Source organism: Poecilia reticulata, linkage group LG20, assembly GCF_000633615.1.
Source record: "Poecilia reticulata strain Guanapo linkage group LG20, Guppy_female_1.0+MT, whole genome shotgun sequence".
In the NCBI taxonomy this organism is placed as follows: domain Eukaryota; kingdom Metazoa; phylum Chordata; class Actinopteri; order Cyprinodontiformes; family Poeciliidae; genus Poecilia; species Poecilia reticulata.
The window spans coordinates 14,161,678-14,175,844 of NC_024350.1; the positions used below are offsets into that span (position 1 = coordinate 14,161,678).

At 39.1% G+C, this 14,167-nt stretch overlaps 1 protein-coding gene across 3 annotated transcripts in view; it reads right to left on the bottom strand.

Moving 5' to 3' along the window:
- Nucleotides 1-14,167, bottom strand: part of prex2 (phosphatidylinositol-3,4,5-trisphosphate-dependent Rac exchange factor 2) — a 96,543-nt gene that overhangs the window by 2,726 nt on the left and 79,650 nt on the right. For all 3 annotated transcript variants that reach the window (XM_008396340.2, XM_017301983.1, XM_008396341.2), the window contains 3 exons: nucleotides 7,947-8,013; nucleotides 7,566-7,756; nucleotides 2,719-2,821 (listed from right to left, as the gene is read on the bottom strand). In XM_008396340.2, coding sequence (XP_008394562.1) covers nucleotides 2,719-2,821; nucleotides 7,566-7,756; nucleotides 7,947-8,013 — 361 coding nt within the window. The remainder of the gene's footprint in view (nucleotides 1-2,718; nucleotides 2,822-7,565; nucleotides 7,757-7,946; nucleotides 8,014-14,167) is intronic.

A 14,167-nucleotide genomic window follows, 5' to 3' on the forward strand; every position in this document is an offset into this window, starting at 1 on the left:
GAGGACACTGAAGATTTGAAATGATTGCTGTGGGCAGTGCAGTTGTTCTTTCTTACAATCAAAGCAAAACAGTACAGGGAAAAGAAAAAAAGGCTTGGTGAGGATAAAAAAAAAAACAAGTCATGAAGAATTTTGAAGATTAATAGGGTTCCTGTGTGTGGTGGTGTTTTGTTTGAGCTTTATTACACTCAGTCAGGAGCATGTCTCCTTTTTTTATAAGGTCCCTGTAGTTTCCTGGCTATGTGCAGAGTCTGCAGATATATCCCTACAGAGTTGCAGGAAGCAACTTTCAATTTATAGTAACGAGAAGAACGCCTCCACCTGCAGATACTCCCTCTTTGCATGTGTGCTGCATGAGTATAAGCAGAAAAACACACACTCTCCAAGTCTCCCTTTAGGGAGGTCAGAGTTTTAGTAGAGCGAGAGTATCTGGCCAAAAGTGCATTAGCTGACCTCTCAATTACAACTCTGACTGTCAGCCCGGAGTTACGTCCAGACAACAGGATAGCATCAGCAATTATTCGATTCCTATCACAGTCATCCATTCCCAGACCTCCAGACAGAGATGTCCTCTGCCGTAACTGATGGACACAGCTCCCCATAAAGGTCAGTAAAGAAATGTAATTTTTTTGATTGTAATTTTGATTACACTAAATGTCAGTATTGGATGTTTTCTCCAAAAGAGTTGAGTTGCTTTAGGAGGACATTGCTTGTGTAGGGAGTTAAGGATACTCTTCATTTTGTACATTATGTGTCTGCAAATTACTTTGTGACTTTTCAGTGTCATACACCCAAATCATTAAAAAAAATACCCACACTTTTGCATATTTCTCAGTTTTTAGAATTTGAATATTTAAACTACAGAAACACTGCAATTTTCCATAAGACATGTTAGAAGATATATTTTACTTTGACAGATGGTTTGTTATGGAACCAGAGTGTCCACAATTCATACACAGTAGATGTCAAACGAGATTGGATTTTCCTCATCTGATGTGCTGACAACCTTTTGAGAGTAAGTGTGACTGTTTAGTGAGGAAAAAAGATTATATATAATTATGCACTTAGTTTCATAACTCAGTGTCTCAGCAGCAAAATAGAGGACATAAACACCCCCAGTTCCACCTACACACATGTTCTTGGCTATAGTCACATGTGGGGACCCATCCATCCACACTTGCAGGGTCGCCTGGGGCAGCTACCCATCTCTAGCGGTCAATGGTGAGAGGCAGGGTACATCCTGAACAGGTCGCCACCCCATCACATAGATGCACAGGACAAACAACCATGCATGCACAGACTCGCACCGAAGGACAATTTATAGTATGTTTGTGCATACCTTAACCATCATAAAATGGACAACCATAGCCATTGCCTCTGAGGCAAACTATGGAAACTACTTCATAATGGCACAGAGGACAACATTTTTATAAAGAAAATGCTTCCAAGCTGGTGTCTTGGCAGTTTTTGAACCTTGATTTGCACAAAAACAAACACACAGACCGACTTAAAATAGAATTAGTATCTCTCGGCTAACTATTTTAACTAAAAAGTCTTGAAAATTTTAAACAACAATTTATTTAAAACAGAATGACAGAATGACAGAATGACACAATGACGTGTTGTGCACTCCTAGTTGAAATCCCATTTTCCAGGACCAGAATCTAAATGTCTTAAGTCCTATAAAATCTCAGCTTCTTGACTCCATTTCAAGCAACTACATAACCATCCAGACAAAACTTAAAAAAAAGACTCTGAGCTGCAGGCCAGGATTTGGTCACGGCTGAAGGCTTTATGGAGTGAAAATCTCTATGTGCTTAAAAAGAGAGAGAATTTCCATCTTTGACCTGAAAAAGACATGCAAACAAGTCTCCAGGATTGAAGCCTGAGACTTTTTTTTAAATAAAACTATTTTAGACTGACATTCTTTGGCTTTACTTTTTTTTTTTTTTAACGAAAGCAGTAATAGTGGATACATGTTTTAAAGGAAAAGACAGGGACCGTAACCTGCCAATCTTTTATAGGTATATTCTTTGAGGCAAAACGGATTCTGGCTAAATAAAATTTGGCTTATTTATTCATCAAAAGGCTGGACGAATGTTTTGCAAGTTAATATGGAATTAGTTTAAATAAAGCTGGAAGGTCCTCAGACTTGTAGAAAACTATGTGTTATTTACATTAAACTTCTTAGTGGTTTTTGTTCATTTAAACCTATTAATTTGGATGATTTGAGCTCAACAGGCAGACATTAATATGACATTTTTAAATGCAAACATGGTAAAATGTACATACATGTATTGTACGGAAGATGCATTTCATAGAGATCTCTTTTGTATGAATGACTGGATCGATGCAATGTGTGAACATCCAAGTTACTTTAATAGTGACCCTCAACTTTTTCTGCTTTGCTTGCGTTGGTTTGGTTCATTATTCTCAGATTAGATGTTCTATTCAGTTTCAGTCCTCCTAACATGACTCCTCTAATCACCACTTACTGGGAAAACCTCACACTGAAGCAACATGAATTTTGTGATATTTGTAGAACTCTTGAATCAGCTTTACTTCACAAGCCTCCAAAGGCTGCAGTTATGTATTCTGCATCTGTTTCCTACCAAAGTTCTTGCCTTCCACTCAACTTTCCATAAGCATTACAGTCTTTGCCAAAGTAGCTGAACAGTACCCCATACTCTTTCTGAAGGATGTTAATGACTATCTTACCTGCTTCCTCATGACATCAGTGGCCTGCATGATGCATCGAGGGGGAAGGCCATGGTTTCGAGCCAACAGGATGGCCTGCTCCAGTGTGACACTCAGAGTGCAGCTGTTGGTCAGACAAGAATATAAGGGCAGACTTTATGAATTAATGTCAACGAGTCCAGTTACACAAAATTTCCAGCCAGTATAAAATTTTTTATCCAAAAAGTGATAAAACATGAATGAAAAAGACAGCTGCACATTGAAATGTTGCAATATGTTTGTTTTCTGTTCACAGGGAACAGTCATAATGATTCACTTTCTAAACAGGCTCTCTCAGCAAACAAAGACATTTCACTGACATCGACTCAAACAAAGCCAAAAATCCAATGCCTGCCTAAGTCTGAGCTTGATATGAACACAATATGTTAATTTTCTGTTGAAATTCATTCCAAAAACATCACATTTGCATGAGCACATTTCGGTCCCTTTTCTTGCAAGCCGTCATTACCATTTTGCTCCTCCTGCTTGGCGTTTGCTCATCTCCTCACATGGGTTAGTCACAGCCAGGAAACAAGCAGCTTCAGATCATTTGAGGTTTGGGGTTTTATTAGAACGAACGGAGGTAGGATACTGAAACTAGAGGTTTACTGTGCGCACCTGAAGAGGCTCATCAAGATTGATGCTCATTGCAGCAAAAAGGAGCAGGGTCCAAGGACAAGTCAGTACGTCTCCTTTGGCAGCGATTCCCATAAGCATGTGATGTGTGTGGAAGGAGTGACATGGCTCTGTGATTCATTAGCTGGAGCACATTTTGTATTCAGTCATACAGATGAGAAAATATTAAGTAAGTGTGGAACACAATGATGTTTTTTTTCCAGAGTGCATCTGTCTGTGATGGCGCCTTTGACATGAAATTCACACTAGACGTTGGTGAAAACCATGTTATTCCACAAAAACAAGCAAATCAAAACAAATTAGGGGGTAAATGAAATTGAGACAACTTTAAGATGCATTGCTCAACAATTGCCTAATATTCTTCCTCCAAATTTGAGCTGTGGGTGCCCTCCTGTTTATTTCTTCATATATCTTCAATTGGATTTAAGTCAAGCAATTTATTGAGCAATATATGGGTAAATTTAAACTTTGCTGTAATTTACTGGCATTCTACCAAGGTTTCTTTGGCTTGCCCAAATCTTTTGGAGCAAACTTTTTCTTCAACAGTGGAGTCTTGTGTATAGTGTATGCACACATGCCACTGCAGTTGAGTGAATTACTTATTGTGCTCATGGAAAAATTATGCCTGCTAATTTCAAGTCTTTCTTAAGTGATTCCAGTCAGAGTGATTATTCTTTGTGACTCCTCTGTTGGAAATCATCCAATCATTCAACAGTTTAGAAATGCCTTCATTAAATTAAATTATGTTTTACAAAAAAAAAATATATATATATATAACAAAATATAATATTGGTCATTTCCAAACACCACAAGTCAAAGTTCTGTACTTTTACCTATCTTTTTATGCTTCCAGTCAAACAACTTTGCAATGAAAAACTATTTTATAGATAATCAATAATAAGTAAAACAGCTGATAATAAGCTGAATTGCTTTCTAAACATAGCTGGCTATTTGCTTGGGTTATTATATCTTTTGGCATCTCCTTTTCTCTGTAGTTTTAATACTTACCCCCTATGTTCTCCATTTTATTATATATATATCATAATTTATGACAAAAAATTATGACTATTTGTACAGGTAACAGGGATTGTTAATTACATCTGAAAATATTTCATCTTACACCAAGTACTTTTTTCCACAATGTGTGTAGACACAGTTTTCTCTTCTTCACCTTAGCACACACAGACATGCACACGCACACACCCTCACAATGCAGCACATGGATAAATCCTTAGAGAGTCAGTGACAAGTGTCAAGGCTGCTCAGCTGACCTTTCTTTGATAACAAGAAGCACTAACGTATTGATCCAGTCTTTTCACTCCAAATTAAAGTGTCCAAAGCTCCTACGCTGCAAGGTTCCCTTTCATTCAATAACAACCACCATGGAGTTATTAAGAAATCTGAGATGTTTGTTTATTATCTCTTACGCTCATGGGCGGATTTAGTGCTAACTGAGAAGGGGGCAAAAAAACAAGCAGATGTGAAACAGGGGAGTAATTGCTGGCAGAAGTCATTACGTGAAGTCAATCAGATCAAGATTTAAAAGGTCCCCTCGGATTTCATTCGCAAAACTTTATGACAGGCCTGACACGCTGCGATAAAAGTAATGAACCCAACAATCATCTAGAGAATGTGCCGAGTTATATCATGGTAAAGAGGTGCGAAAGATGTCCTCTTGCAGTTCAAACCCTAAAATATTTCAAGCTCCCATTTCGAGCTTCAGCAAACTGACAAAGAGGAGGGGGAGACACCCAGAGAGGATCTTTAAATATCTTGTCAGCTGGAGCAGGATGAAGGAAATGCTCAAAATCTGTGTGTGTGTGTGCACACGCGTGCGTGCGTATGTGTGTGAGTGTGAAGCTACACAATTTCCAGGTTCATTAGGGCTGGTGAGATAGTGGGAGATGATTTATATCCATCTGTTTTATGTCGTTCCAACACATCCCATTTACACCCAGAGTGGAGTACAAACTCCCCATTCGGTTAAATACAAAGAAATATATGAGACTGACAAAAAGAAGGAAAAAATAGAGAAAATGCAAAGAACACAAAGGAATAAAAGCACAAGCATAGGTGTAAATCTAACTTTAGTGTGTTTTATTGGAATTTTATATAAAAGAAAAACAAATAGTGGTGCATGATTGTAAAGTGTAAATGAAATGATACAAGACTTTCGATTTCTTTTTACAAATAAATGTCTGAAATAAACAATTCTACTCAGTTCCCTTTTGTCTGATGCATCAAAATAAATCCAGTACAAATACCTTCTAAATGTGGTATAAAACCAGTGAATCTGTTCAGAACAGAAATGAACAAACGGCATCAAGGAACATCCTTAACACAGGTAAAGGACAAAGTTGTAGAAAAGCTAAGGCAGGGTTAGGGTATAAAACTGAATCCCAAGCATTGGGCAGCACACATACTGTTCAGTCAATGAAAGTCCACCTAAGTTCACTGCACAATTCTGCGGTTTAGGGAATAGAAGAAGAAAGCTTTTGTGAAAAGAAACATAAAAAGTTCTGTTTGCAATTTGTTACAAACCCGTATCAAACCTGTCCATAAAGGTGCTCTTGCAAGGTAAGAATTAGATAGATACATTTTTTGACTGAGTGTTGGATTGGAAAACAAAATAAGAGCTGGAAAAGCACTGCCACAATGAAACATGATGGTTTCAGCATCACATCATCTAAAGACGCTTTTCTTCTGTAATACAGTAGATCAGAGGTGTCCAACTTCATTCCACAAAGACCTTAGATGTGTTCCTGCTCCATTTCAGCTAACTCATGGCAACATTCTTTGGACACGACTGTTTTAGATCAAAGTGTATTTTTGTCTCAGATTACGCTACAAAGTGTCTGTGACGAGACTTCAAGACTGTGGTTAACAAAATGTTCACCATTCAAACAATCTTAGCAAAACTACCACTACTTGCTTCAGGCAACTAGAGACCTAACCAAACAGATATAACTGTTGGAAAAAGTGTCTGAAAGAAAAAAAAACTATCAGACAAAGTTCTCAAATTGTTTTAATTTGAGAACTGAATGGGAGAGACGCGTTGCAAATTGGAGACTGTTGACCCCACCCCAACCCATCCCACTTCTGCTGTTATTAAAACTCATCCATCAGCCCAACTAATCCAATCAACGGTGCCTGAGATGACTGTCACATTGGTGAACCTATTTCCACACTACTAATCAACTGCCTTGGTTTTATTGGTTTTCCAGTTGCTGAAAATGTTTGCCGTTTGCTCGCTGATTGCATGTAATTTAAACTCAACGCAGTGGGATTCATTTGTGTATTAGTAGTAATCTGGTTCTATAAAAAGGCCCAGCTTTGATTCTCACTCCAACACTCTTCACTCCGCAGCCTCAGGCAGCGAAGCTGTTTGTACGCAAGAAGCCGGTACACAAATAACCCTAAGTATTACGGGACTTGTCACCTGTTATGTTATGGTGCACTTTGACTGCCTGCCGGGGTGAGTTGTGGGAAGCATGTGTAATTTACACAGAAAACACACAGTGATATATGCAGCTTGTGGGTTAATAAAGTAGCGGGACTCATTGAAACTTTCCAATAGAGCTAAGGCGAGCGGGCGCGTCCCTTTGCAGCACTTAATCATGCCATCACTCAGGCCCACAAAATGCATGGATGCACAGGTGTGTGAGAAAGAGACAAACAGATATGGAAACTGTCACAGGGTGAGGAAAGACGGCATCAGAGAGATTGGTGGGCGGTGCGGAGGGAAGGAGTATGAGACGAAGATGAAAGCAGCAACTAGGGATCAGCAGTGACAAACGATCAGGATATTTCTGTCCTTATGCATTGATGAATGGGGTCCTCGGCTGCAGGTGAACCTTATATAGAATTCAACGGGAAGGGAAGTAATTGACCTGTCTCCTTCCTGTGTAAAGCACTCTGCCTGCTTAAGTCCTTAATTTGATTTTAGAAACAAAGAGCCCAATTAACAAAAATACCTGATGTTAACTCGTGCAGAGAAGGGCACCAAGTTGAGACATAAACAGGTTTGAAACTGTAATATAAAATGGCAAAAATGAAGGCTGTGCCAATGCACTTTGTACATTTATACCAGCCCGGAATCTGACACAACTTTCTGCATTTTAATTGGTTGTGGGGCAACAGAAGGAGGGGCTCAGCGACAGCGCCACTCTGATAGATATGGAAAGTGCACTCACCGATGAACGCCGCTGTTGCACATAACGACGTGGGTGGCTCCCAGACGCGAGCAGAGCTCCGACGCGACGGTGAGCAGCCCTACTCCAGAAGCCCCGCAGGCTGTGAACTGGCAGGCGGCGGTGCGGCGGCAGCTTATAAAGCTCTCCATCAGACGGTAGAGCTCCTCCAGAGCGTTTAGGGGTCGCATTAACTGGGCAGAAACAGGAGCCCAGAGGATGAGACGTAAGCAAAGAAAAACACAAACCAGGCAGGTTTTAAGGGAAAATTGTCTTAATTATCAAATCATCCCAGGTCAATAAGTACAATGTAATCCTCGGGGTTTGAGTGTATGTTTGTATATACAAATTATATCAATAATGCAAAATTAAGTTATGTATTACCTTATCTATGAGGGCAGCTTTGGGTGCAGTGCTGGGCGGTATGTTGGACTGATCTAGGAAAAACGCCCTGAGTGAGAGAGAGCGAATGCATTTTTAATTACAATTGATAAAATCCCTTATGTGGAGCAGTGAGACACAAAATATGACAGAATACTGAGGTTAAATTTGTTTAAAAATCAAAGTCCAAGCTTTATATATATATATATATATATATATATATATATATATTGTTTACTATCTTCAGTCAGTGTTTCTCTGCATCATTAGATCATCAGTATAACAAGCCTCCTCACTGGAAAAAAGTAGGCCAGCTGCTTTTTATGGAGGACCAGCGTCTGACTATCAATCATTAGAGTAACTTGGGCACGGCAAAGCAGAAACACAGACTAAGCATCTCTTGTCCTGGGAGTCGATCCAAGTGCCATCGCTTCACTCATTCATGGAGCACAGAACAAATTGTGCTGTTTCCCTCTTCGTCCACTGGAGGCAGCACTGTACCAGTGGCTGCATACAGATGCTGTGCAGTCTGCCGCAATGAGTCCATCTGAGGTTGATTGCTACTCGTGCAAACTCAGCAGTCTGTATCTGCATCGGATCTCAGCATTCAGACACTGTGCTAAATATAGGTCTATTACACCACATTAAAGCCTTTGTAATAAAATCATCAATCTACTCCATTAGTCCTTGCGGTAAAGGATAAGACGCAGCCTCTGTAACACATTTGTGCAACCACATATATAAAAAGGGAGGGTGGGGGGGATAGAGTTTTAAAGGCGAGACTGGAACAGAAACTGAGAAACAGAAACTGTTTACAAGATTAAATGAAGCAGATCTCATTCATCTGCATTGGTTCTGCTGTAAAGTGGTGATTCAAAGAGAAATTGAGGCATTCAATGTGAAGCTGCCTTTCAAAAGACAGTTCAGGATTCTCTTACAGCGATGATCCACGTGATTTGAAATTATACTTAATTCAGATAAACATAAAATACTTCTTCAAAAAGCTTTTAAAGTTGGAAATATACTTTTAGCCAGCAGTCGACAAAATAAGAATACAGCACAATAAGGAGTCTACAAAATCATTTGTTTGACTAATGAGGCATGATCCCCAGAAGAGAGCTAATTTATCTTAGCATCCCTACATATCTGCTCCGGAGTTGCTGATGATTAATGTTACGCATTCACTTATGAGCAGCTTTCCAGGTATTTAAACCTTAACTGCCAAATTATGCATTAACCTTGTAGCGTGCTGCAGAAACCGACAACTAGCAGAGCTTGGTTTTTGGTTCCGCTAAGAGCACTTGTAATTGGTTCAAGATGGGCTTATCACTCAAAAGACACATTAGAGTGGAGGTTACAAAGTGTCAAGGTGTAGAATATACAGCCACAATATGAACAGACACTTTAAATAGAACTAAGAGGCAAAACAAGGTTTTGATTTGTTGTTGTGTCGTCTAAAAACAGCCACAATCTAAACCAACTTTCTTATCCGTCTTAAACATGTTCTTAAAATGTACTGGCGTTTAGGCTGTTCTGGACTTTTGAAATCTTCAGCCTTCTGCAATTTTTATGCAGATGTAATGGCCTTTTTGTTTTACAGAAATATGATAGGAAATGGGCAGAAAGAGAAGGAAAAGATCCCATTTGTTGAGAATCAAACCTTGCACACAGGCAGAGAATACTTGCTTATATTAGACAATGCTTTGTGGCAAACCAATGCATTAAATCCTAAGGGTCCAAATGCTTTATTTTGTTTTTTATTTTATTTTTAGAGTCACGCAGGCTTTGGCACTCTAGGCAAACGCACTTAGTAGGGGGGAGAGCAAAAAAAAAAAGTCTTTTTGGTTTCAGAAGGTTGCTGTTCCTCTGACTTTAACTGTTAAGGAGCAGGAAAGAAGTTGTGAGTTTCACGCTTAACTCTGCAGGAGATGCAGACATCAGCAACACACGTTGAAGAATCTGTCGACACTTTAAGTTATGCACTTCACAAATCTGGCTTTGATTAAAGGAGCATAAAGAAAAACAACATCCATGAAATAAAGCCATATGAAGTCCTATTTGCAGTTTGCCACAAACCATGTAAGGAACACAGCAAACACGGGGAAGCCACTGTGCGACAAAAACACATGAACTGCTTTTGATCTTGCTGTTATGGTCGATGCTGTTATGTGAGCAACTCCTTTTTTCTATTTTTGCTTTTAGTGGAAATCAAGACAGCCATAGGTAAAGTCTGCCTGTAGCTCATCCAGCAATATAACTGCAACATCCCTGACCACACACTTAAGCAGAGCCAAAGGGTTTCCATGAGGCTCTAATGGAGACTTTGGCTGCAAGCCAAAGATGACCTGCTCTGCATGTAGCTGGTTTGTTTTATTGGGGAAATGAGAACTCAATTCACTTTGTTTCTTCTTGCTTTGTGACAATAGGCCACCGGAGGCCCTTCAAAGCACAGGGGCAAACGCAGTCAGCTGCTGTGCAGAAAGAAGAAAAGAGGCAGACGTGTTCAAAGGAGTAGCGCGGGAATGGATGTATTCCCAAGCACACTGTTGACTCAAGAAGTGAAGGGAAAAAAAATTAATGATCCCTAAAAATCCAATGAGGTATAAAAACAGTTTAAAATTTGCATATTTTTGAGTGGTTTCACTTTCACTTGAACGCCGGGAAAGGGCTAAATTATCTATAATTTATTATATTTCTGTAAATGTATGACCCCACAGAGGTGTAAAAAAAAAAAGTCCATGTAAATCACTCACAAGGCCATGATGAATGACACTCACTGTTATTAAATTCCCCCACACAAATCCCCTGGCGTGTGTGGGAAAGCAACCTAGGAGCTAATGAGGGCTTCCAGGAGCCTTAAGACGCCCCACAGTGATGCTGCTGCACTGACACCAGGAGGAGGAAAAGCTGCAAACTCATTAATGCAGGCGTGTGTATAACTATGTGTAGGTCAACTTTAGCTCAGAAAAAAAAAAATAAATCTAGCATATACTGGTTTATCCTACAGCATTGTGAAAGTATATACAATGAGACAGATATGTATCTAATACTTTGCATCATTTGGCAATTCCAAATCTGAGCAAACAAAAATGACATGAAGTTCATCAAGGCTCCAATCACAACGTCTCTTACCATACATATGCTGAAGATACACAACTTTATATTTCTGTCACCACATCTGACCACAGTCCATCCATTACGGTTGAGAAATTAGTTTCTATAATATCACAGGGACAAACTTGGTGCAGATAGGACAGAAATCATTGGTTTTATGGCCTAACAATGCTAAGTTGTAAATAAGCATTGAAGAAGACTCCGTAAGGCAGAAACCACTATGAAGAAACCTAGGTGTTGTCATGAATCTTATCAAATTACTGTCTTACATCTTAAAACAACTGCCAAAGAGAACAGGTTTACTATCAAATCAGTACACACAGGACAACAGATTCATGATTTTAATTTCAGCAAGTTGGATTACTGTGTTGGTGTCCATTAAAACAATCAGGCAGCTGTAGCCCATCCTAAATGATACTCCCAGAATCCTGATCAACACCAGGAGAGAAATCACTGTCATGGCCGCAAAGATTGATTTTCAAACATTGCTTTTGGTTTTTAAGGGACTGAATGGCCTAAATATATGTTGGTATTTCTTGTCAGATAAGAACTATCTGGATCTCTCAGGTATTCGGAAACCTATTTAATTTGTCTTGCCAGGAAGAGGAACTTAACAGCAGGCAGCATCTAGATTTTTACTCCTCAATTTGGAAAAATGTTGTTTAAGTTAGGACTGAAATGCCCTCCACAAAACGGGCTGAAAACATTACTGTTTACTGCAGCTTTCCTGTAAAGGTCAAACATGATTTTATGATGTCTCAGCTCTATTTGCTTCCAGATGTGCATTTAAACATATTTTACATTTAAATCTGAGGCAGAATTGTGTCTCTATTTTTTTTTTTAAATCTATGTCTTGTTTTAAATGACATTTTCTTTATGTCATTTGCTTAATATTCCTGTAAAACGCTTTAGATTACCTTGCTTGTCCGTCTCAGAGGGGTTTTCTAATCAGACGAATCTAGGTCTTTCATTAGAGTGCAAAGTATAACAAAGTACAGAGCTTTAATCATTATAACCAAGCAGCGATAGATTTAAAACTAAGTGATAAATGGAAGCGGCTCAGCCCTCCAGGCTTTATAAACAGAGGTTCAGTGCAGACTAGCTGAAGCAGAACAAAGCCTCACCACCTTCCTGTGAATGTAAGTAAACTGGGACACTCTTTGCCAGCCAAAGACTCCCGCCTTTTCAACAGGGAGGAAAACTGTTTATAACAGCTCCATTTTGTTTTGTCAAAGACAAGACATTTAGTAAGACACATTTTATCAGTTCCAGTAAATATTAAATAAACCATCTGGTGTGTGTTTGTTCAAACACATAATTTTTTTTTTTTTACAGTGTTTTAAAAGAGAACAAAACTAAGGTTCCAGTTGAAGTTCAACAAACCTGATTTTTTATTTTTTATTTTTTTATTCCTGGGAATAACTCTTATAAAATGTTTAAAATTTAACAGCAGACATCAGTTTTTTACTGCAGTGTTGCTCCAGGGAAGAGAAAAAAAAACGGCACTAGTTTTGCTCATTTGTAGTAATGGTTCAGGATGAACGCAGCTATACGGCAGAACTACAAATTTTAAGTTCGGCTCCGCAACATTTTAAGAAGACTTTTGAGTTGGGTGCCCAGGTCCGTTGGTTTATTTATTTATTTTTTTTACAAAGTAGTGTCTGAATGGGTATGTTGTAAAGACTTAGATGGAAATAGAAATATTATGTTTACTCAGCTGCTACTACTAGTCGTGCATTTTTAAAAGGACTGAGCCAAAAGTCCTCTACGGCAATGTGTTCATCACTTATCTGAAAGACCTGATGGCAGTCAACGCCGAACAAGGATGGCACAAACAGTTATTAGGTTTAGAGAAAAATTATATTTCCACATAGAGCCAGGCTGATTCACAGGCGATTCCCTTAAGAAATAAGTTCAAGATAAAAAAAAACATGTGAAATAAACCTCCAAAAAAACTGAAGGAATTTGAAAGAGGGAAATGTACCCTTGCATTTCACTAACAGGAATATCAACAGAAACAAGTCTAACCTGCAATTAGAATCCAAGTACTTAATTGTAAAATACAACACAGCAGTGCATGCGAAGACTGAACACAAATGACTTGCGGGCTGTGTTGTGCTGTGGGAAAGAGAACGCAGCATAAAATTAAACAGCCTGTAGTAATAATAATATATATTACCACCTGGACAGAGCTCCAAGTTTATTGCTCATCTTTCAGCCACCATCCCATCATTACACACATTTATCAGGCTGTGTTGTATTTTATTATTCAATATATTTCAGGGTTTTATTTTTCTATTTAATACATATTGGGGGGAAGGAAAGGGGCTTCAAACTAGCCAAGACATCCACTGAAACATATTTTATCCCGATAATCAACAGTGTATTGAGTTGTGGCTGCAGGGCCGGCTTTAGGTTTTCTGTAGAGCGGCACTATGTGTCAGGCAACACTTGCTTGTTTACAGCCATTATTACACTGCATTTTCAGTTCACCGATACACAATACGCAGTGATCTTCATCTTCTTTCCTGTCCTAAAATCGATAACAAGGGAGCATGTTAGGTGAAAACCAAATGCCCTCCTGAAAAGTCCCGTCAATAAAAGAAAAATGTGATGAAATAACAAGCCTGCAGATATCCACCTCCTCCCTCTCTGACTAAAGCATTCAAAGACAGTCCAGTTTTTTCCATTTTGCCTGCAAACCCTCCATGATCCCCATCTTTCAACTGAGATATCCTCAATTATTCCAAAAGACAGAACATGCATACAGCTATGCTTTAGTGTTTTAGATTTCCCATGCCACTCTGAAGGGACGTTGAGAAAAATGCTGTACTCCAGATGACAACAGATTCCGGTCCAAGTAGATTTTAGAAAAATGCTGCTTTATATTAGTAGCTCCGTCTTATTTACTCCGCTTAAATAAAACTTTCAACTCTGCTTCTAAATAACTGTCCTTCAAGGGTCTGAAATGCACATGTGAATCTGAGGCATGACGGCATTTGGTACGGCAGCATGAAAACCTTAAACATTGCCCTGCAGTGCATTCAGTTCAGCGATGCATCTGTCTGTCAGACGCCTTCTGGCGCTGACCCAGAGTGTCGGTTTAGCCC